General features: G+C 48.5%; 1 protein-coding gene across 2 annotated transcripts in view; it reads left to right on the forward strand.

Annotated features, from left to right (window-relative positions):
• The window catches only part of P4HA1 (prolyl 4-hydroxylase subunit alpha 1), a 35599-nt gene extending 19343 nt beyond the window's left edge, over positions 1–16256 (forward strand). Inside the window, exons 9-15 of one of the 2 annotated variants that reach the window (XM_075717283.1) lie at positions 3418–3488; positions 9616–9715; positions 11165–11218; positions 13343–13408; positions 13920–13988; positions 14705–14801; positions 15246–16256. In XM_075717283.1, coding sequence (XP_075573398.1) covers positions 3418–3488; positions 9616–9715; positions 11165–11218; positions 13343–13408; positions 13920–13988; positions 14705–14801; positions 15246–15316 — 528 coding nt within the window. In that variant the 3' untranslated portion in view covers positions 15317–16256. Of the gene's footprint in view, positions 1–3417; positions 3489–9615; positions 9716–11164; positions 11219–11282; positions 11341–13342; positions 13409–13919; positions 13989–14704; positions 14802–15245 lie in introns of both variants that reach the window. The other variant, XM_075717284.1, reaches the window with a different exon arrangement.
• Positions 16257–24341: the final 8085 nt, after the last annotated feature.

The raw sequence follows: 24341 nt of genomic DNA on the forward strand, positions 1-24341 counted from the left end.
TAAAACTGACTTCTGTCTCCCAGGCTTTGAAATTGCTTGTAGATGAAAGAGCTTTAAGAGGGCAGTACTTCATTGGTGGCACTCAGCTTCTTATTCGCGATGCCAGCTCAAGTCCTATTTCAGAAACTGGATCCTGAGGTTCTTGTTTCTGAATGCAGAACAATCCAGGGCAGCTCAGCTGCCAGAGTAAATGGGAGCACCCGAGATAAATGGCAGCCTGTGGAGTTGCCTTCTGTATCCACTTGGTGCGACCCTGCATCCCAAGATGTGCGTTGAAGACGCAGTTAATGAAATTGATTTACTTTTCCATCAGTTACCAGTTACTTCTAAAATAAGGTTTTTTTAAAACAATTTTCCTGCTTTTTTTTCCTTTGTTTTTAGCTTAAGTGGCTTTTTGTCCAGAGGGAGACGAGCAAATGGAGATTAGGGGGATAAATGCATTAAGTATAGGACAGATGGTTAGCTTGGTCTGCTGCAAAGTGAGCCAGCTGTGGGTTATACATGGGCGCATCGAGGATGAGGCTGTCCTTGGGCCCCGCGCCGAGTACTAGGTAGCCTGAAGGCTATTTTAAAGCTTCCTAAAGGCTGATGCGTGGTATTTCTGAGGTAACGCTCTGAACTGTAAGCAAGAAGTACAAGCAATTCTCTTCACTTATCTGTAAAACTGTCTCTTCCTGCTCCCCTGTCAGGCAGCCTTGCTGTAGGTCTGAAAATCAGAGCCCTGGTTGTTTGTCTGTTGATGATTAAGCCCCCTTGCTGCTGCAAAAGCTCTGGCATTATGTCTGTGGAATGTCACTGAATCACTTCTTTATGGAGTAGAAGTAAGTCTTAGCGCTGAAAATAAAAACCTGTATGGATCTCTGAAACGTGGCTATTTTAACTTGTAAACTTGCCAAGATAATTGTTTTCCTATCAAATCTTTGGCTTGTGGTAAAGACCTGCAGATTCGTATAGTTCATTAATGCAGGAGCACCTGTATGCTGTTAGCGTGCCCCGTATTTCCTACGGCCAGGGCCTTGCAGGGCTCAGTGACGAGCGTAGCGAGCGGATTGCGTTTTTTGAGACTGAAAGGTGAGCTCCTTCCCGATGCTCGGGCCGTTACCATCGCCGCCTCTCGGAAGACGGCACCGTCTGATCTGTGCCCGGCCCTCTGCTGCTCTGGTGGCACAAGCCGGTGGGATGAAGCCTTATTCTTCAGCTATGGGAGTCTCGTTGGAGTCGTAGTTTGTGCCTTGATTCTTACATACGTCTGCGTGGGATGAGAGGAGAGACAGCCTATTAAGAGTTCCCAGTACCTTTTTCTTGTTAGTAGGCACGGAGAGAGGCCTTGATTTACTTAGTTTATTTTGACAACAGAAAAATACTGCTTCTGATTGTTTGGGACTTGGTATGCCATTTTCTATCTCTTGCAAAATTTGGGCTTTGCAACTCAACCTTTCTGGTTCTGAGTGATGGAGAGCATCCGATAGTACATGAGCAAAGTTAAAGGGCACACATAAGGTGCTGAATCGGAGCATTAATGTAGACGGGATGGCATCAAGTAAATGGAGCGCCGTAGAGGGAAAGGAAGGCCTTGAACCAAGAGTTCTTGCTCTGTGTAATCTAGGAATACAATGTAAACGTGTCCGTGCACTGAGCGATTAGTTTGTGTTAGCAGTCAGTGTGACAGGAGTTCACTTCAGTGCTGCTTTTGGTACAGAAGGAATCAAAAGGGCAGGGTTTAATTCATCTTTCGTTTATACAAGATCACAGTGTTGCCTGGATTCAATTTAACCGTAAAACTCATCTTACATGTGCAGGACAGAGTGCTAACAAAGGACCAATTGTACACATGCCTTAATATTGTACCGCTTCCAGCAGTTGTTGCAATATGAAGGAAATGAAAGCTTCTAGTTTACTTTATTCAGACGACTGTTCTTGCTACAGAAATGGAAACATTGCTTCCTGGAAAACTTGATCTTCTCTAATGCTCTCTTCTAAAAAAACAAACCAAAAACCCCTAAAAACCTCTCTTCTAGTAAAATTGGAGACTCCCCCTTCTTCCCCATCGCTGCTTCATGAGTCTCCACCCCCTCCATAGAAGAAAAACCACCGCAAAAGGTGGCCGGGTGGCTTGCGTGGCGGCTTGCGTGACATTTCCCCTTAGGCTTCTGAATGGTCGGATTGCTGTGATGCAGTATGTGCTTTGTAATGCAACTATTCTGATGGTTCGCTTCACAGCTGAGGCGAGCCACCATTTCAAACCCCATAACAGGAGCCTTGGAGACGGCACATTACAGAATTAGCAAAAGGTAAGAGAGCTCTATGCCAGATGTTTTGGGCCTGTAATGAGTGTGTAGATTCTGCTCATTATGGGGAAAAAAGAGGTGGTCTAAAAAGGCAACTTTGGCTTTGTAGTCCACCGCTTTATTACGTGCAGATCTGTAACAGGCTGTTACTGCTGAGTTTCTCAGTCTTTTCCTTCAGCTAGAAGTTGTGGGGGTGTATTTTGATTCCTTCTTTTTCTTTTTTTGGTCACCTTCTCAGTGTGTGTTCTCAAATGATGATGTGTACAAGAAGCAGGTCTCTACAATCGGTGTAAAAAAATACATGATGCTACAAAACCTTCAGTAGAATCTAGATTTTTTTTCTTTTTTTTTAATATTCCCTTCCCCTTGCTCTTCTCACCAACCAAGAGTTGTCCTCCCTTTCCTTGTGAAATCTAGCAGACCACTTGAAGTGCCTTTACATGTGTAAGAGATGTTTCAAGTCCTTACCGTGCGTGGCAGCTGGAGTGGCCTGCAGAGCAGGCGTTCGTTAGTGCCACAGCATTTCATTGTCCGAGGTAATCCCATACTCTTGTCTGGACTCTCTTACCTCCTTCTGCCACAAATCTGGCGGGATGTGAGCTTGTTTTCACTGGGCTCCCGGTCCCTTCCAGCTTGTCTGTTAAGTACTGTAAGTCTTGAATTTAGCCAATGTTTTGCAAAATTGGCTGTCTCTAAAAGAAACCACCTGCCCCCTGCCTGCCCCGGCCCTGGTTTTAGTAGCGGCGATTAAAGGCTGGCCGCGCATTCCATCAGCGTTAAGCCAAAATTCTGACAGGAGTTAAACTTCTGGGTGAAGAGGAATTGTCTGTGAAACTCAGCATCATAAATTATTTGCAGAAAGTCTCTAGTTTTAAAACAAAACAAAAAAAAAAAGGAAAAAAGAAAAAAAACAAGGAGGAAAAAAGTGAAAGGACAATCTAACCAAATTTTTCCAACCAATTTGTTTGGATTTGGACATGGCAGCTACAGCTTCTGTTGCCCTTCTAATATTGCTAATTTAAGAGCATTGCATACCATCCAGACCAATCGGAACCCTTTCAAACACCTGTGGCTTGGCAAAAAAGCAGCCTACTAGGTGGGTAAGCCCTTGTCCTTTCTCTTTTTGTAGCTGAGCCGTGCTACTGTTCATGACCCTGAGACTGGGAAACTGACCACAGCACATTACAGAGTCTCTAAGAGGTAAGGGGGACGTCTTCCAAAGGTATACCCAGTCTGAGGAAGTCTCTTCCGGGACCGGACTGCTTCATCTCTGAACGTGGGGCAAATAAGGATTTTGCATAATTTTGATATTCTTAGTTTCTCTTTAGGAGAAAGAGAATGGCCTAAAGCAAACTGAGCTGTCACATAAGCAAGCAAGCGGTCTGCTGAAATAGAAAATAGTTCTCTGTGTTAGCGGTAGCCAAGATGGAAGCTCCCTCTTTTGCTTCGCACGGCTTGTCTAGCGCAACTAACGTACTAAAAAGTCAGCACCGCGCGGGGTGCCGCTTACGCTAACAAACGTCAGGGAAAGGCTGCCTGTGTAGCTCACCTCTGCCGCTCAACTTCGGTATGGATACCTGCTGCTGCCAACGAGGCACTGAGGAGCTGCTGTAATTCATGGGAATAGCGCAAATTAAAGCTGGTTGATAATTTTAACACATTTCCTTGTTTAAACAATTGAAAGTAGTTGCTGCTTTAATAGAAAACCAGTGCTCCTTTGGCTTCTTTGAACAAAAAAACTGAAATTAGAATGGCTAGTAGCTTAAGGGGTTTTATTTAGCTATGAACTTCTTTAAAAAGATAAAAGTGCTTCAAAATACTGGATCACAAGAAGTCCCATTGATTCGGCTATGACTATAACTCTCATGGAAGCTAGAAAACCATTGTAGCTGAAGTCTGGTCCTTAAAGCCACGCTTATTACAAGCAGAGGCAAGGTGAAAGCTTTTTATACGTTGAAAACTGCCTTGCACCTTCGGCAGCATGCGGGTCTACTCACTCATCGGCACGCATGCAGGTAGCAGGAGTCCTGTGGAAATTGTCTGGTGAGCTCTTAGGCGTTTGCTCCTTAAAACAACCTCCGCAGGCCCCCTCCAGAATGACGTTAGGAACATAGGTCTTCCTGTTTGACATGTGTTGCATTTAGGTTTTATTTTTTGTTTTTAATTTTGAAGTCTGTCCATGTCCTGTCTCGGTCATCTGTGACTGTGTATTTTAAAGAAAGCATTTATTCAGTCTCGGGGTTTGTCCTCTGTGACACAGACCGCTCTGGGGCATTTACTGAAGAAACTTGCTAATCCATTTGAAGGTGCCTTCACGGTTTCCATCAAACTTGATGGGCTACTAATAGGAATTGGGGAAGGTGACCAGATCACGAATTGAAATTGAGATGCATAACTGGCCCCTATATAAACAGATGGTCCTTAGTAAAAGAACTTTTTGTTTAGAGTTTTGATTTTTTTCATTAGTGGGAAGTGTTATGCCTCGAGACTTGCAGATGCCGCAGTCAAACAATAGCGCTAGACAACACCCATCATTAAAGCCGATTCCCTCACGAATGTATGCAGCTGATGGCGCAGCCAGATCCCGTTTGCCATCGCCTTGTTACTGGCTTTGTGACATGACAAAACAACTGTTTCTCCTAGGGCTTTAACCGGGAAGTAACCGCGTGCTGTACCTTGCCTAGGGACTCTATCACAAAGTCTCAGGGCAGCCGTTGTCTGGGAAGTGCCGCTGCCTCCGTGTCGTGGTGTGCTGCAAGCCCGGAATAGAGCCTCCTGTCTAGTACCTGGCAATGAGACCCTTAAACAGTCAAGGTCTGGCGCTCAAAAAGGCGGCACTTGGGGGCTTCCTTCCGACGTACCCGAGGAACTCGCAGAATTAAATCAGATTTTGCTGAGCTAAGCGTTTTAATTCCGTATCTTGCTGGAAACTGGAATTAGAATTGCAAAGAAACGTACAAGTAAATGGGGCACAGCACATTGTGAAGGTAGCGAAGACAATTTTTTGAGGGTTGGAACGGACTTGAGGGTGGAGGGGGACTTCCCTTCTCATGCTTCCCCTTGCCTTTGCATTCCTCCGTGGGCAGATTGGTTAGGGTGTATATACTATAAAAGAGAACTTGACACCTAAATCTGTAGTAGGAGGTAAAAGCCACCCCCAAAGCCCGAGCCAGACTGCTTTAGAGAAGGATCATGTTATTAACGCTGGATCACTGAACTTCTTTTGCAGAACCACTGGTAGAAATATCTTTCTGTTAGAGCTGTTTGAGCTGGTTTGGATTCCAGACTCCAGATGAATCATTGCTCCTGCAAACCAAAAAAATGCTTGCTTTATTTTTTTAATAGATGACTGCTTTCCCCCTTCAAACATTCTTTCCTAGCAAATGCACTTCTAAATTACAGCATTCCTCTCTTTGAGAGGACTACTGTTCGCTGTGCGGTACGTGGCAGGCTGTATAAAAGGAGGCACCTTGCCAGCAGTACGAGCAGCACCATCAAGCCGTGCCGTGTGCAGTACCGGAATAAACTCGGCCACTCTCACGCTTTTAAAGAAGCTGCCTTTTTTTTTTTCTTTTCTCCTCCCAGCAGCCAGTCAGAGGTTGTAGCATATGATGGTAAAGTTTCCACTTCAGAAATACCAGTCTGTGCTTTTATTCGCTCCCTGTTGCATCTCTACTAGTACTTTTTACACACTAAGTACATTTTAGAAAGTTTTTAAATGTCAATGCCAGTATTCCATGTGACCGATGACTGTTAGAAAAGCAGTGTGTAGGTGCTCTGGGGCAGCGCTGGTGTAGCTGAGACTAAGGCCATAGCCGTTGTAATGTCTGGTGCAGTTGGAGGAGAGGAGCTTTTGGGCGTCTAAGCCCTTGTACGTCACGGAGCTCTGGACAGTTGTCTGGGTTTTTTTCCCTAATATATATACTGCTTAGTCTAAAATGATTTCTACGTATCAGTATTGTGCTATTCAAAAATCTCTAATAAGATTCCTGTTACAGAATTATCAGGAGGAGGAGTAAATGTAATTACTGCTAGCTGTTTGTAATGACTGTACAAGTTGTTAAAAGCCAGATCTTGGGGTGAGGAAAAAGAAAAGCGATCCCCCAGCATGAATTCAGCATGCTAATGAAATTCTTTCAATTTCTGTAATGCATTAGCTTAGTTTGTGGGTGTCTTTTTACAAAGCCAAGCGGCACACCGAAATACTATGCCTTTGTAGTCAGGGAATTTGGGGGTTTGGTGTGGTAGTTATCAAGGAAATACCAAATCCTCCTGTGTAAGTCAAGTCACCCACGTATTAAACTGCCATGCTTAGGACTTCCAAAGGAAGCTCGTCCCTTTTTTTGTTACCGATGTTTTCTGCCCATAGTGGCCTCAGAGGCGTCAGCTGGTCAAAAGTATGACAGAATGCTGTTTGGGCGAGTTAACTTGTAGGATGAGCAACTTAAATTAACGAACGTACATTGAAGAATAGAGCTGTGTGCATTTACTGAATCATGCTGAACCTTGGACTGTGCTGAGCATGATTTAAGGCTCTTAATTCCGCATCACATAGGTGAAGGGAGTCTTTTTTTTTTTTTTTTCTGTCTAGACAAGAGCAGGGGAAGAAAAGATTCCTTTGTATGAAGGAATCCCTGCTATAAGCGGTCTTGAAGTAGGCCCACACTTACTTTGATGGCAGCAAAGGACCCAGGCTGAGACTAGCGCCAAGAGGACAGCGCAGGACCGAGCGTCAGGTTCTGTGAAGGCTGCTAGGCAAAGCCTGCGGTGACAGAAGGCCCTTGCTGCGCAGCCTGAACGCAGCAGGCAGGGCGACCTCCTGACGCTGGCCGGTCGGTGAGGGTTCTGCAGGCCCTCTGGAGCGCTCTGCCCTCACAGAAGCAGATTTCATGATGCTTACAGGGTTAAATCGCGCTGTGACTCTTCACATGAAGCTATTCGGCACTGCATGCCTCCCCCTAAGTTTTGCTCAGCAACCAGCAGATGGGCTGGCACTTGAAATACGGTTTTAGTTCCCCATTTCCTCCACCTTCCATAGACTTTCTTTGTATCCTTGGGCAATTAATTTTCTTTCTGAAATACATATAGTCTCTCCCTTCATGAAAGGATGTAGCATTTCTCCCTGTTGAAAGCATTCGTTGCAATTCTAAATAACCAATATAGTGAGAATGCTTGCTTTTTTTCTGTCTTTGGGTTGGTTTGGGGGGTTTTTTTTGGTTTTTTTTTTTTTCCCCTTAAAGCCTTTATGTGTAGACTGGACAGAGGTAGCTAAAGCCTACACTGAGGGTGATGGCTGTGTTGGGGCTTTTCTTGTGTTTCAAGCATGAGGTTAGGATTGCTTGCGCGTGTTACCTGTTCGACATGGCTGCGTAGCATGTGGCTGCATAGCTGCTTTTTTTGTTTTCTTTCTTTCTTTTTTTTTGGGGGGGGGGTTGGGGGAATGCTTCATATAAGTAGCCTTTGTGTTCTCCTACCACCTTAAAGAAGGTTGCATTGTAACACTTCCTTCTACTAACATTGTTCAGAAGTGGATGACTCTTGGTATGTGTTTGTGCAAGTCTGTCTTGAAAAACCTTATTTATTTCTTTTATCTGTATAGTTCATTTGTCAGTTCAAAAAAAAAGAAAATGCTCGTAGAGATTCTGTAACCTGTGTCAGTGCCTTGTGTCACGTGTCATGCTACTGTTCCTCCCATGCAAAGTGTTTTGGTGTTGGTTTGTGTGTTTTTTTTCTGTTTTGTTTTTTTTTTTATAAATACAATTTTTTTTTATTAAGGTAATTTTCTTTAATTTAGTATAGATGTGCAAGTTCATTTGCATAGAAATACGATGCTGCACCCGCCAGCTAGGCTCTGGGCCTAGGTATTTCTGTCCAAGAGTCCTGTAAAAGCAGCAGGAACAGCTGGTGAGCCCAAAAGGCGGAGTCAGGTGCTAGAAGGAAGGTAGGAAGAGCTGTCTCCAGTGTCCTGCAGAAGGGGGAAAACACGCGGCCCAAATCATCAGTATTATCAGTGACTAGCAGGGGGCTGCCAAGGTAAGGAGCGAAGAGGACCAGGGGCTAGAATGGGAGCAGTAAAGCAGCAAGAAAAACAAGCAGCATGTGAGCAGATGTGTGGGGTTTTTTTAAAAAAAAAAAAAAAAAAGAGACAGGGGTTAGATGAAATTGGTTGTTTTTTTTTTTTTTTTCCAAAATCTTTATCTTGTAAAGAGATGAAAAATGTGTGTGTGTTTGTTTCCATGTAAGCATCCGGCTGTGTTCCCGGCTGGCGAGGGTCCAGCAGGGATGCGCAGAGCTGCAGCTGTACTAAGCCTGTGCCCGGTTCTGCCAGCCACCGCTGTTCCGGGGATGGGGCTGCTTTGGGGTGACCTGGCTGCCTCCCGGTCACGCAGTTTGCAAGAACGAGCAACCAGTTAGAGTAGAAAACGCGACACTGGGCGAAGGCAGCGATTCTCGTGCAGAACTGCTTCTCTACCTGTTCGTACCTTTCTCTGCTGACTAGTTTGCCAGTTACTTTAAATGCAGTACTTCTAGCTGAACAGGTCTAATTTACACTAGGAAGCATTTTGAAGATACCTTTTTGATGTGAGGCTGACCTTTCACACTTACATTAAAAAAAAAAAAAAAAAAAAAAATTGGGTTGGTTCTCCCGCTCTTAAAAAAATTACTGTGTGCCTGAAACACATGTTAAATACCAACTTTGTAATAGGCTGTTTTGGTAGAAATTGTTGAACAGGGAAAATGGTCATGCATAGTTTTACGCATTATTTGTTTTCCTAATGCTTTTTAGTTCCATTGCACAGGTGAGTAATGTGAAAGGACAGCTCACAGCATGTGTGACGTGGAAGAGCTGAATTAATCGCATAGACTCTGCGTACGCTAAAGGAAGTAACTTGCCTGGTCCTTTCCCAGGTGTGGCTTCAAAAGACATCAAATGTGTGTGTGGGGGGTTAAATTAGCTGTTTGGAATGGGTAAGAGCAAAAGCGGTCTGTGCCCGTTTTGGAAAACAGCTTGACGCAGATTTCACTGTGTGGACCATATTCTTTGGTCATTTGGTAGTCCAGTATGGAAATTAAGGCCTGTAGCTTTTAGAGCTTCCTTAAACCACTGTTGTGTTCTTTCTAGAAACCATGGTTATTAAATGCAAGCCTTCATAATGCCCTGGAACTACTTCTGATCATCCTACCAAAGTCTTGAGAAGTATGATGAGAAAAAAAAAAAAAAAAATCTCAAATTGGAAGGCATTCCAAATGTTGCTTTGTACTGCTAGCTTGCTGCCTATTACTACCCTGTTTTATTAATTTTAATTTTTTATTTCCCCCCACTTAGTGCGTGGTTGTCTGGATACGAAAGCCCTGTGGTATCTCGCATTAACACAAGGATACAGGACCTAACAGGACTTGATGTCTCCACAGCAGAGGAACTACAGGTAAACTGTTAGGACATGTAGGATGGTGAACGTCAACGGGCACCCCCCTTGGGATGGCTTTGTGTGCAGCGCCGTGCTCGCTCGGGTGGCCACAAAAGCCCATTCAGCCCAGGGGCAGCTAATTTGGGGGCTGTGGGAAGAATGAGTGGGCTTTTTACAGGGAAGAAGGAAACAAAAGTTGGCTTTGCAGAGCAGCACTTGCTTTAGTGTGAAATGGCTTTCTGTTGCTGGAGGGAAACAGTAATAACTGAAACTCCTGACGGTTGTTGAAGTGGACATGTAATTCCTTTTTATTTATACTAAAAGAACTGAGTTTCATTGCTACAGGGTCAAACTGCTGTGGCAACAGTGAAACTTTAGCTTGACTGATACTTAAGGAAGGGGGAGAGACTCGGTCTTTAGCTTTGCCATCCTGTCCTTGGTCCTAGGCGGCCAGCAGTGTGTCTGGTGCCTCTGTAACATGGGAAGGACTGACTGTACATGTAACTTGAGTAAATTTTATTTTAGAAGTACTTACTATATTCATTTGCTTGACTCCACCCAACTCTGAGCAAGTGGTAATACCTAGAAAGCAGGACACCTAGAAGGTGGTTCCTGAAAGCTGTTGTGCCACTCCAGCAAGACTTGTGATGATAAAATGCCCAAGCACATGGTTGAAAATTGAGGTTATGAACACATACAAGGGGGGGGGGGGGGGGGGAATCCAGTCAGCAAAAAGGAGAGTGGATCCTCTTTATTGACATAGAGATCAAAAAGCGATTTAAACTTGAATGATGTAAAAGTGCCACGACCTATTTTGAAGAGAATATAGCCTGTAAAGTTTCTGTAGAGGAAAAATACTTTTCTATGCTGGGAAGTACCAGAGTCCTGACCCAGAGTACACTGCATCTTGCGGTGCCAGTCTTGGATGTGCTGGTGCTCTCGTAGCTGAACATCTTGGGGCTCCTTGGAGCATGGGGCTGGGTCCAGGTCTTCAGGAGTTTCAGAAGTTTCATGGGCAGGTTCTGTGACCTGAGAGTCATTAGAGCAGAGAGTGGCAGGCACTCAGAAACAGGACAGTGTCTTTACCGCTGGGCTGGGGACGGACAGAAGAGCTTTCAAGGAAAGCCGACCCTGGGGCAGGGAAGGTTCAGCTGCGACTTTGCCGGGAGCTGGTGTCCAGGCGAGGACTGCAAAGACAGACCGGGGGGCTGAGACCCTAACGGGGGGGCTGAGACCCTAACGCTCAGAGTCGGGGTCTGCGCTGAGGCGGAGTCTGGGCACAGCCAGAGCTATCTGTGCATAAACCCAGCAGGACTCTGCTGCATACGGTGTGGCTCAGCTGGCAGACACCTCCCATTTCCTATGGCTTGATTTTTAAACTTCAGCTATTGAAAGGCTGTAGATGACAGTATCTTGCCTGGATAAAATACTGCTTTACTAGATTTTGTGCTTCTCCTTTCACTGTAGGTAGCCAACTACGGAGTAGGAGGCCAGTATGAGCCTCATTTTGATTTTGGAAGGGTAAGTCCTGTTTTCTGTCTCCACCTCTTTCTTCTTCACAAGGCACTGTGTTTCTCTTTTTCAGGTGGCAAATTATGGAGTGGGAGGACAGTATGAACCCCACTTTGACTTTGCACGGGCAAGTAAAGAGATGGAGGAGAGATAGTCACCTGGTGAAGCCTGGGCCTCTTGGCTGTGGCACAATTTGTATTCTTCAATGTGTATTAAATTTTGTAGCTCTTGAACTTTTCTAATCCATGTTAGTGGAGAAAGCCCTCTAAACCACCAGCTGAACCGACAAACGTTTTAGGCATTACAGAGCAACATTCAAAAATTGTAATTAAAAAAGAATTATTCTAAGGAGATGACTGATAGCTCTTAACAGAGCAAAGGCCATTAGCTTTATTCTAAAGCTGAAGAAATGTTTACAGATATTCTAGCTGGCTGGGGTAACTGGCCACGGAAAGCCATTTTGTTTAAAAATCGCTGAAGGTTTTACAGCTAAAGTGTCTAAAAACGCGGTGTCTATCCTGTGCTCTGACACGTGCAGCAGATGATGGTGGCATCGGCTAACGTGCATCCAGGCACTGAAGCTACCGTAGCTGTGTCTGCGGTGCGTGGGTGAGAGCTTACTGCCCTCTCCACGAGAAAGGCTTCGTGGGCAGCGTAGGAAAACTCGCATTGCAGCTTACCGTGTAGGTTTGTGATGCGGAGGGAGAACTTCTTTCCCCAGAGCTGAGGCGCAGGTGTCTTGCATACTGTTGAAGAAATTTTGAAAATATAAGTGCTCTGTTACTGTAGTTTTACGTGCTGATTGCGAGTGCAGTCCTGAAACTGGAAAAAGCCTACTGAGGTCTTCTCATCTCACCACCCTTATTTTTCTTATTTGATTTAAATTCCCAACCTATTTCTATTGCAGCTTAAATTGCAGACTGCTGGAAATAATGCCACTGAATTCAGTTGGTTATTTATTGGGCATACTTATGTGTGATTTAACACCTTCAGATTAACCTTATGCTGTGAATCCAAGCCACCGACTATTAATCAGAATCTCTGCTCTGCAAGCACATGTGCTCAAAAAAAAAAGCATTGCAAATGATTAATGGTTTTTGTTAGGAAATGCATGGGTTAATTTCTGGAGTAATGATTACTGAAATTATAGCACACACAGGTAGCAGTTTACAGGGGCTGGGCTGTGAGGTGTGACCAAAGTCTCATAACCCATCAAAATGTGTTTTTTTCTTTTTTTCAAGTCAAGTGATAAAATGCCTGTAGTTGCCCAGATGGGGCTCTGGGCTAGGTTGTTAGCCTGTTACAAGCTCCCATGCTCCGCTTCCTCCCTCCTTCCCAGCTGTGACGGAGGAGCGATGTCAGGTGCAGAGGTGCTGGAGCACAGCAGGGAGGAGCCTCCCCTTTGAAGAGAGCACTGGGCTGGCAGCGTCGCAGCCATGCCACGCGCGTTCCCATGCATTCAGGCAGCGACGCGCCTTACGGCTGCCGCAGCTGCCTCGCGGCTGGGATCGCGTGCTGCCGGATGGAGCACTCGTTGGATTTTTTTAATGGCGCTCTAAAAACGCCTGTGTGCCAGGGAGGAGCGCAGAACGCGGAAGGCCAGCTAGCTCGAGCAGCAGCCTGCCCAGCGCGGCAGCCGTGGCTCCGGGGCGAGGGCCGCAAAGGCAGAACCACCCCCAAGGGAGCGGGGCCGGCAGCCGCCCTCGGGGCACGCTCGGAGCCACCCCTGCGGCAGAGCTCCGCTGTAGCGCGACGCTCGGGGAGCCTGGCGCTGAAGAGCTGCCCTCGCCGTTGCTCATCTTGGCCAAGGACAAGAGGGGATAAGTTCATGTAATTAACCAATGAAGTTTGTGGCTCTGACGAGGACTGATGTACTCATTTTCAGACAGTACAGCTGTTCCTCCCCACCAGCAATTTGGGCTTATGCCTTCTGTGTCCTCCAGAATTTCAAAATGCCTGGTTTATTTAAATTAATAGATACACTCATACTGCACTCTCCCCTCCTTCCAAATAGAGGGGTTGAACTAATTTTTCTGCATGAGTTTGTCTGCCGCTGCCTCCGCAGCTGTATGTCATTGGCTCCTCAATAATCAAAATGAAATGCTTATTAAATCTGCTTGCTTTTATTCACAGAAAGATGAGCCAGATGCTTTTAAGGAATTGGGAACAGGCAACAGAATTGCTACGTGGTTGTTTTATGTAAGTGATATATTTCTGCCATGCGCTAGTGCCAAAAATAGCTATCACTGCATATTCTGTACCGTTGAATGATTTCATTTTGGGTTTTTTTTTTTACTGAAGTGACTTGCAAATGAAGGCAGCCACTAACTTAGCGGTAGGTAATACATACGGGGTATCTTCTTACCCATAAGTAATGGTCCTTCCGTGTGTTCTTAAGGAGGTCCCCACCCAAAGCTGAGCATCAGCTTAAATTATTTGACCGCCTATTCGTTTTTGTGTCTGCGTCGCTATTTGCCAATTGCCAAAACGTTTGCGCGTGTACCACTCAGTGCCAGGCTGGCCTGTTGCGCTTTGAACAAAGTGGGTGGGTTTCAGCCTTTTTTTTTAAGGCTGTTAATCACGCAGCCTTTGCTCACTAATTGGCAGGCGGAAATTAAGTTGTTCGGTAACCTAATTCTGTTTTACTAAAACGTGACGCTTGGGAACGTATCGGCTTGCAACTTACCTGGGCCTTTCCCCACCTTTTCAGATGAGCGACGTGTCAGCAGGGGGAGCTACCGTCTTTCCTGAAGTAGGAGCCAGCGTTTGGCCTAAAAAGGTAAGCAGGGTTTTTTATCCAGTGCAACCACTCCTCTCTCCACCCACTCAAAAATACAACACATGTAGAAACGTTTAAAAAGCAGCTTTAAAATGAGTTTATATAAAAGAAGAGTAGAGCGCTGTTCATGGGAGCGCAGAGGTGCTTCCCATTAAATAAGCGACCGGAGGAGTACTGCTGATTCCAAGGGCCCCCGATGTTCTGCGTCTTAAGGCATAGTTACCTCTTGGACTTCACTGCTTCCGATGCATAGACTTTGCAAAACATGCCAATATTTCAAAAAACATTTTGAAAATACTCAAATCTGTAAGTAGGTTTAGTCTTGAGGCATCTGTAGGGAATTCTCCCTGAAATTGTGTGTTCCTGTTACATTTTTTTCCCTCAGAAGGGTCACAAATAAAGGTCCCTCCTTTGCTGGCCTGCTGCTCATTTTGAGTAAATTATCTTGTTTTCTAAAACTGGTCAGAGGAGTTGAATGAAACTGGCTTTGGGTTTAAAAAAAAAAAATTAACATTCAAGTATATATAGACACAGAATGAGTCCAGGGAGACTCATTCCTCAGGAAAGCAAATGTTAGAATACGGAAAAGAGCCGTCAGTTTAAAAGGAACGTCCGAAACACAAACACAGGTACCTTTGCCTTACCTTTAAGTAAGCTGGTGTGAAAGCGCGTGTCGCGCAGAGCAAAACGCTGAGGGTTTCCACTGCGATTTCCAGGGAACAGCTGTATTCTGGTACAATCTCTTCCCGAGCGGAGAAGGCGATTACAGCACGCGGCATGCAGCCTGCCCAGTACTAGTTGGAAACAAATGGGGTAAGTACGTACCCCTCGCGTTGATTCTCGCTGCCTGGAGTTCTGGGGCTTTGGTGGTGGGTTGTCGTGGTTGTCTTTTCCCTCCAGTGGAATAAAAAGCAGCCAGAAATTGGGTCAGAAATCTACTTTAGAGCTGTATCTACTTCATCTCTTCTCTCTCTCTACATATATATTATGTTATATATAGAGAGTGGCACATTTTATTATATATACATAAAATGCTTGTAATACTATATAGCTCCTTTGTAGTTTCATAGCTACCGGGAAGGTTTCTTCCCTCTTGGATTTATTAGACCAACTTCACGTGTGTGTGTGTATTAAACTACTTTAGGAAATGAAGATAATCCTGCGCTTAACTGAAAGCTGGCCGATAGCATATCTTGAGCTTAAATGGAAGCAGGAGCTAACCAGGTGCAGTGATCAAATACCTTTATGTCTTTGCAGTATCCAATAAATGGCTCCACGAGCGGGGACAGGAATTCCGAAGGCCGTGCACTTTATCAGAGTTGGAATGATGCAGACTCGTCCTTTGTCTCCTCTGTATTCAGTCTGTGTAAAATGCACACGTCTCCTACAGTTTACAGTTGACTAACACTCCACTACAGGTTCAGTCTTCAGCTACACCGGTGTTTCATCTGTGGACAAAACAAACATGCTTTTAGTTCCCTTAAAATATCCCCTTAAGGTTTTATGAACAGAATATATTAGGTCTATGAGTGTTACCCCCCCCCCCCCCCAAAAAAAAAAAAAAAAAGGACAAAATACAGATGAGGGCCACAACGAACAGTGGTGTTGTGTGTGGTGTTCCCTTCACCATCGCCCCGCTGACCGGCCTGGCAAGCCAGTGATTGTTCGCTGAGTCCTCCTCGCAACCGCCCGTCTGCTAAGGGCGGGGTGATGTCCTGGAGGGCTCCCTTCTGAGGAAGGCCGAATTAAACCAGTGCGTATTCCCCAATTTCCAGACATTCGACTCCTTGCTTTCCTAGAGTGCCTGACCACTACTCTCGAGAAGTGCGGGCGTGGTTTGTGTTTCCCTGGGGAACAGGTTACGATCACGTTTTAGCCTGGTTTTCCACTTCTACGAAAGCCCCAATTTTTAAACTGTCTTCCTTCTCAGCCTCTGGGGGGGATTTGGCTCTTAACCTTGAAAATGTGAGCGTGCAGTCGCATACGCGTAGATGAGATGCTTCAGCAGCGTTGTGTCAAACACGTGCCTGCATCAGAGCAGCCTGACAATGACAACAGCCCCTCTTCCCTCCATTTTTTTTTTTTTTCCTTTAACATTTGTCCACATAAACAGATGCTGCTTTTATTCCGTCTTGGTAGTCAACTCTTACATCTGTTCCTGGGGCAGTGGGGATGGGAATGTTACCATCTTCATTAATCAAAGTAATTGTGCCTTAGGACACTGGAATTTCAAATTGGTTATGAGACTTCAGGTGATAAGGTAACACACAGTCCTCACAGAATGCTCTCCCCCCTCGTCCTCAAGGTTTTGTGAGGAAACAGATGGCCTATTTATAACCCTAAATCTCTTTTAGATGCTTTTCCTTTGGCGAGTGTTTTTTTCCGCTGCGGACGCCGAATGCAGGCCGCAGCAGTGACACGCCGTTAGTCACAGGGCGACCGTGGGCACACGGTGCCGGAGCCGGCGCCCGCTCGGGATGGTTCGGTGTCGCTCACCTTGCGGAGGCTGCCGCCGGCCACGGCGGTCGCTGGCACTCGTGAGCGAGGAAGCGCTGGGAAGGCTCCGGTGCTGCTCGCTCCAGCGCTGCGCTTCCCACGGAGCCAGGGCCGGAGCAGTTCTGATTGATGCCACCCGCACAGGAAAAGCGTCCTCAAAGTCAGCGGTGCCCGCGCTGGAAGAACAAACTCAGTGACTTTCAGGGACCTTAGTTTGTGCCGCGTCGTCCTTACATGGAGACAGAGTTGAAACCTCCGAGGGAGATGAGACTGCGGCCGCTGTAGAACTTGAATTCTGCTCGTCGGATTCCTGCGGGAGCAATAACTGCCGTCCCCGCGGCCCGCCGGCACAGGAAGAGCGGAGCAGGGCGGGGAGAGGCTGCGGGGGGTGCGCTTGCCTAAGCCCTTTCTCTTCAACAGCAGGACCGTTAGTAAAAGGTCTAAATGTTCCGCTAGCACGAGGACAAGAATCAAAGGGAGCCGCGCCAGACTCTACCTAAACATTTTCTGAATGATGATGCTTTTACTGATTTAGGGGTCAAGCCTGAAGTCTTTTACCAAGGAAAAAAAATTCCAATTTTAGTTAATTGGATTTTCTGCCTCAATAAAATCTTGAAAATTGAGCCAAAACGTAGATGAAACCAACTGTTAACATGTTAGAAATACCTCTGGCATGCTGAGAATGCAGTTTAAGGTACAATAGTTTGAGAAACTGCATACTTTCAGAAGACACTTCAAAATCTTTGCTGGAAAATGCGTTGTTAAATTTCTGCTGAGCCTGTTAGCAGCGGGACCTACGTAACTGTTTATCCTTAGCCCTGCACCTTCCTGCATTTTGCCTGTGCTTTTGGCAGATGTGAAACAAAGTCCAGCCAGTACTTAAGAAAACAAATAAAAAGAAAAATGGGAAATAGTTCCGCCTCATGTCTGTACTGCTCATTTATTCAAAGTAGCTGGTACGCTAGAGCAGTATCTGATAAAAACCGATTCATCAAAGAAAGGGGGTAGCAGAGCATATTTTTTGATCACTAAGCTGTAATCATTAAAAATAAAAAAAACCCACCCTGTAACATCTCTACTCACCTGAGTTTTCTCCCTTTTACACAATGTCAGACGTTCATCTCCATTCCTATGCACGGTTTTGTAAGCCCCCAAAAAAGGTAACCGTGGCTGCAGGCGAGTCCCGCCGCTTTCCTGCAAGTAAAAGAATACAACCAACAGCGTGCTGTTAGGAGTCGTACTTTGGGGCGCTGCTTTTTCTCTCGGTTGCTCCGAGGCATCGATAAATGCTTTTAGAAAAGCCAATCCTGCGTAGTTAACAAGCACAAAAAGAAATCCCCCTATTGCCCCCATGAACGCGTTTAGAATAAACAGCATCTGGGTTTGCTATTATAGAAACACTGTGGGTTTTTTTTCCTAAAGTGAGCAGAGGAGTTACTTGACGCATGAAAATAATTAAAAGCTAAAAATTGTAGAATTTACGTAAGGTAAGAGAGAACAACCGAATTAAAAAAAAAAGTGTTGGTGACCGCTTTAGGTACTGCCCTAGTGGAAGAAAAGACTACGGTCTCTTCCATGTTGAATGACGAAAGGAAGGCTTGAAGCAATGAGAAATCACAGTTTTGTTACCTTAAGCAATGTGGGTTTTGGTTTGGTTCTTTTTTTTTTTTCCTCTTCCCCAAGCTCTGTTCAACCAACACCAACAGACGAATGACAAACTTGAGAGCAGCCGTGGAACGTCCGGGGCAGTTTGCTGAACCGCCCTCACCTCACCTGCCAGCCCGTACTAACCAGCATTTTAAGAACAGTCTCTAAGAGGCATTGCTTGGGGAGTAAAAATGTTTTAGTGCATGGCTTTTTAAAGCAGTGAACGGTGACTTGCCATTCTTTGGGGAAGAAAAAGAGTTTGTCTTTTGACAGTGGAAAATTTTCCTTTTTTTTTTAAAAAAAAGGGGGGGGGGGAATCCCTCAAAACACAAACTCATGTCTGCCAAGGCACATCAGACCAAAACGTTCCAGATTATCAGAAGAGAAAGGGTAAGCTTATTTTTTTAAGCTGCAGACAACCCCTATCTCCTCGTTCTCCACGGCAGCGGCGTTCGCACACCGAGCGTGTAAGGGATTGCAGGGGTGCTGCTGCTGCTTTCTGCCTTGCCCCTTCATTTCTCAAAGGGCTTCTGGATCACGAGCGTGGCTGCTGTGTGAATCTAGCTCTGTATTAAAGCTGATGCAAAACTGTTTGGCTCACGGTGACTGACAACTGAGAAACTGCCTTGCTGTTAAATTTTTTGTAATAAAATTTTTAATGTAAAAAAAAAAAAAAAAGGCTTAAAATAAAAGCCACTGCCATTAGCAGTGAAAAAATCCTCTACATCACACTCTCCTCGTATATGGCTGTTATAAATCTGATCACAGAGTTTTGTTGGTTTTTTTTTTTTTCCTTTTTTAATCACTATCCATCTTCCCTGGAACCTGAGCTCACTGGGTTCACTTGCTAATCCAGGCGGGCAGGTGCAGAAGATGCTCCTACCACCAACTCCCGTTAAACACGTTCTCAGACCCAACCTTTGCGTCGCGGTTGGTAAACAGAGCGCTAACGGACCGCGAAAGGGGAGGGCAGACAACGCTGGGCTGAAAGCGCCTTGTGCGCAGCAATTTACGGAAAGGAGCCGACCTGCTCTTGGGGAGGAGCGTGGCTCAGCCCCTTCGCCTCCATGAGGCGCTGATTTACGGCAGTCGCCGGTGCGGGATCCAACAGTGACGGAACCGCACGAGCTCCTGGCTTGAAACTCCAAACAGGCACGGCAAAGGGTCAGCTGCTAGGAGCCCCTTTTCCAGGGATGACAAATACTTCCCTTTCCTGAAGCCAAGAGGTCACACAACCGGTTAATTCTGAGTAGTCCTAGGGAGGGGAGGAAGGGGCAGGCTATCCTGCAGCAGGGACACCGACAGGAAAGGGGGACGGAACGCTTACACGCAGGAAGGTCAGGCCCATGTCTTCGTAATCAGGACTTCGCAGTTGATACGCTGCAGCTGTCCCCGTGCTTCGCTCCTGCAAAACGGTGGAGCTCGTGCTCAATTTGCGGTCCTCTGGAACCTGCAAAAAAGCAGAGCGAGGGCTGGTCAGGAGCCGGGAGCCTTCTGCCTGTGGAACGGAGCCTTGCCCTGCTGATGGAGCACTCGGCTTGCAGTTCGGGAACTGCCCGCCCTTCCCCACGCAGCCCACAGACACAGCTGCTGCGCTCACAGATTTGGCAGCCAGGGGATAGGAAATAAGTCTAAAGCATACCAGCAAGGTTTTTTGGTTTTTTTTTTTTCACTTTGGAAACGTGAATTGATTCCATCCCCAGCTACTCCGTGCGTGCTGCTAAACTGCTGCCGTGCCCCTGTCAGCAAGGCGGGCCAACGCCAGGAGAGCGTGAGCCGCCGGACGGCTCTGTCCTTTCGGAGGACGGGGCCTACTGCAACCCGCCGAGCTTTTTTGGGGTGTTTGCAGGCTGCCTTCCAGCCACTCGGCCCGGGGACACCGCTTCCTTGCCCTGGGCCAGTAACAGGGCCTCGGTGCAGCGCACAGCCTCCCCTCCGAGGCAAGAGAGGGGCTGCCCTGCCTTCTGCGTGCAGCCCGAGGCACCTGCCCGGGCTTTGGGGGGGCCCGGGTGGCCTCTTTGCCCCCTCCCATGGAGGAAGGGAAGGGTTGTGGCTCAGCCCTGCGCTACCCCCCAAGCAGTGCTCATGCACTGCGGCTTCCCACCACCCTACCTGGGGATCCGGGGCTCTTCCAGCACAGCTACACCTTGAGCACGACCACGGGGGATCCAGACCACGGGAGGAAGCCCCCGCCGGGGTAAGAACTGCAGCAGCTGCAGCTAAACAAGGCGGGGTAGGGTCAGGGATAGGGGAGCAGGCCCGCGACTCGCCACAGGGTGGGACGAGACGAAGAGAAAGGAAAGGGTCCGACTGTATCGGCACCCACGGCTAGGGGAAGGCAGCACCAGGCTGAAGGGATCTGTCCAGGGACTCTCGGAGAGACGGGGCCGGACCAGGAACTTGAGCGCAGACCCCGCGAGGGAGTGGGTCTTCAGCCACCCACCCCTCCTCTCTGGCTGCCGGACTCTGCCCTGACCCTGTGAGGGACTCCGGCATTCCATCATCGAGCTGCATTGCTCGTTCTGATAATCAGTGACTCACCGGGCTCCCAAAGCGGGCTTTGAACCAACCACAGATCACCCGCTCACCTTAACCGCAAGCTGCCTGTTCCCCCCGCTTCGGCTGTGCTTAAACATTGACCAGAAACTCACTGAGCCGGCCAAAAGCGAGAGAGGAAGAGCTCACTCCCTCAATCCTCTGTCCTCCCCACGTCCCCAGCAGAACGCAAAGGGAAGGATCCCGGCAACGCGCATGACCTCTCTGCCTGGGACAGCGTGCTCCGAAAAAGAAACACGCAAAAGGAGCCGGACCAGCCCCTGTGCTTCCCTCCCAGGAGCCGAGCCCCGGCCGCAAGGGTCAGCATTTGCTTCGGCGCGGCTGATAACGTGAAGCCAAGAGGGTTTCCGGCTCCATCCGGGACGGGGTTCGCTACCACGGGCACGGGGGGACGCAGGCGCACGTGTCCGGCTGCGCTGCCGCGGGACGGGCGCCTGCCCCGCGTAGCCGGTCAGCTCTACCTCCCGTTGTTCGGCAGGAGCAGGCTGCCAACCGGCTGACGGTCTCGTTAGGAGCGAGTGACTCAGCCCGGCCCCAGGGCTGCTCTATATTTAAGCATTACAGAGTCAGAAATGAATGCACGGAGTCAGGAGCTGCTTATCCCGAGGTCAAGACAAGGTTCAGAAACCAGTTGTCCGAGTTCACCGTCGTGGCAAACAACATCTGTATCTCTCAAATCTTTAGAGAGAGAAAAATTGGTGTGGGGAGGGGGGATTTGCAACCACAAAGCAAGGTCCGACAACCCGCAGGTACCTGCTGTGCACGTCCACTTCAGGAATGCCTCGCTTCTGCAGCTGTTGAGCCTGAGCAGCAACTCCCCGAGATAACTCGGTGTGGGGGGGAGGCCTTGGGCAGCGTTTGTTAGTTTTACTTGGTCCTACGTTCTTCCTGGTCTTCAGATCTTGAAGTCTGAGTGCAACCAAGTTATTTGCAGCTGGCCTGAAAACGTCTCGGGAGACTGGGGTGGAAGGAAGGAGAGTGGCTCACCCCTGGGGCAGGGGAAAGGGGCTGCCACGTTCGGGGAAAGCAGTTAGACTGCTTTTTTATTCACAAACTTCTGCTCCGGGACAACAAGCAACGAACTAGCGGGGAAAGTTTCCGACTCCTCTTTTCCCAGGCCCTGCACTTTGCCAGCTGCTCCCCCCCCGCCCTGTTCAGCTTTCCTAACTAATTCCGATCGATTGCAAAATCCACGCTCTGGGCAGAGCCACCCCGCTCCAGGCTGCGTGTCCTGCGTGGCGCGGCACGGACAGCTCATGCAACAGTCACTGCCTTTTGCATCCTCTGCAGTCCTGCCGGCGTTTTTTTTTCCTCTCTCTCTTGGCACTCAGCGGCGCATGGATCAGCCGCCGGGGACTAAGGGATGACAAAAGAAAGCCGTCTTCTGGAATCGCCTCCAGAGCACCCCTCAAAGGCTCTGCATAAAAGCACGGCACCGAGCACAGCCACCCAGGGGCTCTACACAACGTTCCCAAGCTATTTCTGAAAAGCTGTTTTGCTCTTTTTCACATTAACTTCTGCCAGGCTGTTTCTAAGGGCGGGGAGCAGTAGGGCTGCAAACCGGCGCGTCACGCAGGGCGGCGATTCAGCCAACAGCGACGCGCACGGCTCCCCTCAGCGCAAGGCACAGCGTGGGACTCTTGAACCTTGTTTTCCCTTCACTGGGGCTCCTTAACAACAAATTCCAGGGACAGCAGCCCGTTCCCACCCGTGACTGACAGACCAGTCCCCAGCGCGGTCTGAACAGCGGGACAGGCCCCAGCTCTCCCATCCTGCCCTGCCAGGTGCTCCCGCAGGGGAGTCCTCGCTGCCCGAGCGTCCCCACGGCTTTGTGCCAGCGGTGACACCCTGTTGGAGAAAGGCTCGTGAGAGGCAGGGACTTGCTTGTTCCCACGCGCGGGGGAACGGACCATCTAGTAGCAACCTCGAGCTCAACCCAAAACATCACCCGAATTTCTCACCAGGCATTACAGTGCTCGCCCTCCTTGCCTGCAGCTTGGACACTGCCAACCTCCCTTCCCGATGCTCCCTGCCTCTCTCCTTGGGTTCAGCTCCCCAAAAGGCAAAGGCGGTTTGAGGTTCCCTTGGGACCTCCTGCACACCTTACAGGTCCCCTCATCCAGTTACTCAGCCAAGCTTCCTCCCACGGGCCGGGACAGCGATGCGCAGCTCCGGCTGCGTAACAGCGTCCAGGGAGGCACCACGCGGGTATCAGTACAACCGAATCGCCTCCGGCCGCTGACCTGAGGAACCCTCACACCCCCTTTCTGAGGGGCACCGAGCGCAGTCAGCGGTGGGCACCAGGACAGAGGCAACAAAGAAGGCAGCAGCTGGCTCCGGCTCCACACCATTTCACAGGAAAGGGACTGACCAGCTTGTCTGCTCCTCTTCCCCACTCCTTCTCTGGCTTACCTGAGAAACCCAAGACTTGGCTGTGGTCCCTCCTCCTCATCCCACATCTGGAGCACATAACACACGGCCGTACGCAGAGAGACGCAGGCAGGCGGGTGCCGCAGGGCTCTGGCGCTTCAGAAGTAACAATGCAGCGGGGCCGAGTCTCCTGCAAAACAATAAAGTGTCAGAATCTGCACTTATGTTTGCCATATATTTGAAAGACCCGCTGCTTAGCTCCCCCTTGCCCTCTGGAGAGTCTCTACTCGACAGCGTGGCTGCTCAAACAGAAACGACTGCTGGAGCTGGCCGCTGGAGTTCCCAGAGATCAGCCGACCTGCCCATCAGCTGCGGAGCGGCTGTTTCTGAGAGGCAGTGCTGTGCTGAGACACATCCGAAAAGCTTTCCGAGAGCAGCCAGAGCCTTCCCATGCCATTTCCCTTCCCTATTCTTTATCAGCGGTTCACGTTGTCTTTCGCTGTGGGTGTTCATTTGGTTGTTTTCTTTTAATGAGTAACTTCTCTGAACCCTCCGCCAGCTCTGCAGCCCGCGGGTCCTGGCAGGCCAGTGCCAGCCCAGAGCTGGGACCTGCAGCTCCCCCACAAGCCCGTTACCTGACTTGGGTTTCGGTGCCAGCCCTTCCTCGCTCTGGGCCACCTATGCTACACGTTGAATTCAGCAACGCTGGCATTCCGCAAAAGCTGCAACAATCATCCATCTGGCATCAGCCTTCAGGAGTCCCATCAAAGGCAAATACTCATCTACGGCATCGATCCAGAGGGGAGGTGCCAAGGGATTGCCCTGAATGCAGTTGTTTCTAAATCCAAACTACTCCTAGCTGCTGGATCAACCCTGACGAGGCCCAACAGCACCCTCTACCCATAGCGGAGCGGGGCACGGCGCGCCCTGCCACCCTTTCTGCCCTGGGCGTGCGGGCGTGGAAAGCCCCTTCACACGACAAGCGTGTCAGCCCCGCGGTCCCACAGGCTTTGCTAGGAGCAATCCCCCACAGCATGGGGTGGATGTCTCGTCCCACCCTATTATGTGCCCAGGAAGCCTAGGAAAAAGGCGAGAGGTGCTCCTCAGTCTGCTGCTGATCTATTACTCCCCTTGCCTGAGCAGCAGAAATTTTGGACAAAGAGATACTCTTCATCTCCCAACAGGCTGGGGAGGGAGTGGGGCAGCCCGTGCAGGGTCTCGGTGGGGCAGGCAGAGCGTCTCCCTTGTGCCACGCAACCCGGGCAGACAGACCCCGCTCAGCAC

Source organism: Pelecanus crispus, chromosome 10 (assembly GCF_030463565.1).
Source record: "Pelecanus crispus isolate bPelCri1 chromosome 10, bPelCri1.pri, whole genome shotgun sequence".
Classification (NCBI taxonomy): domain Eukaryota; kingdom Metazoa; phylum Chordata; class Aves; order Pelecaniformes; family Pelecanidae; genus Pelecanus; species Pelecanus crispus.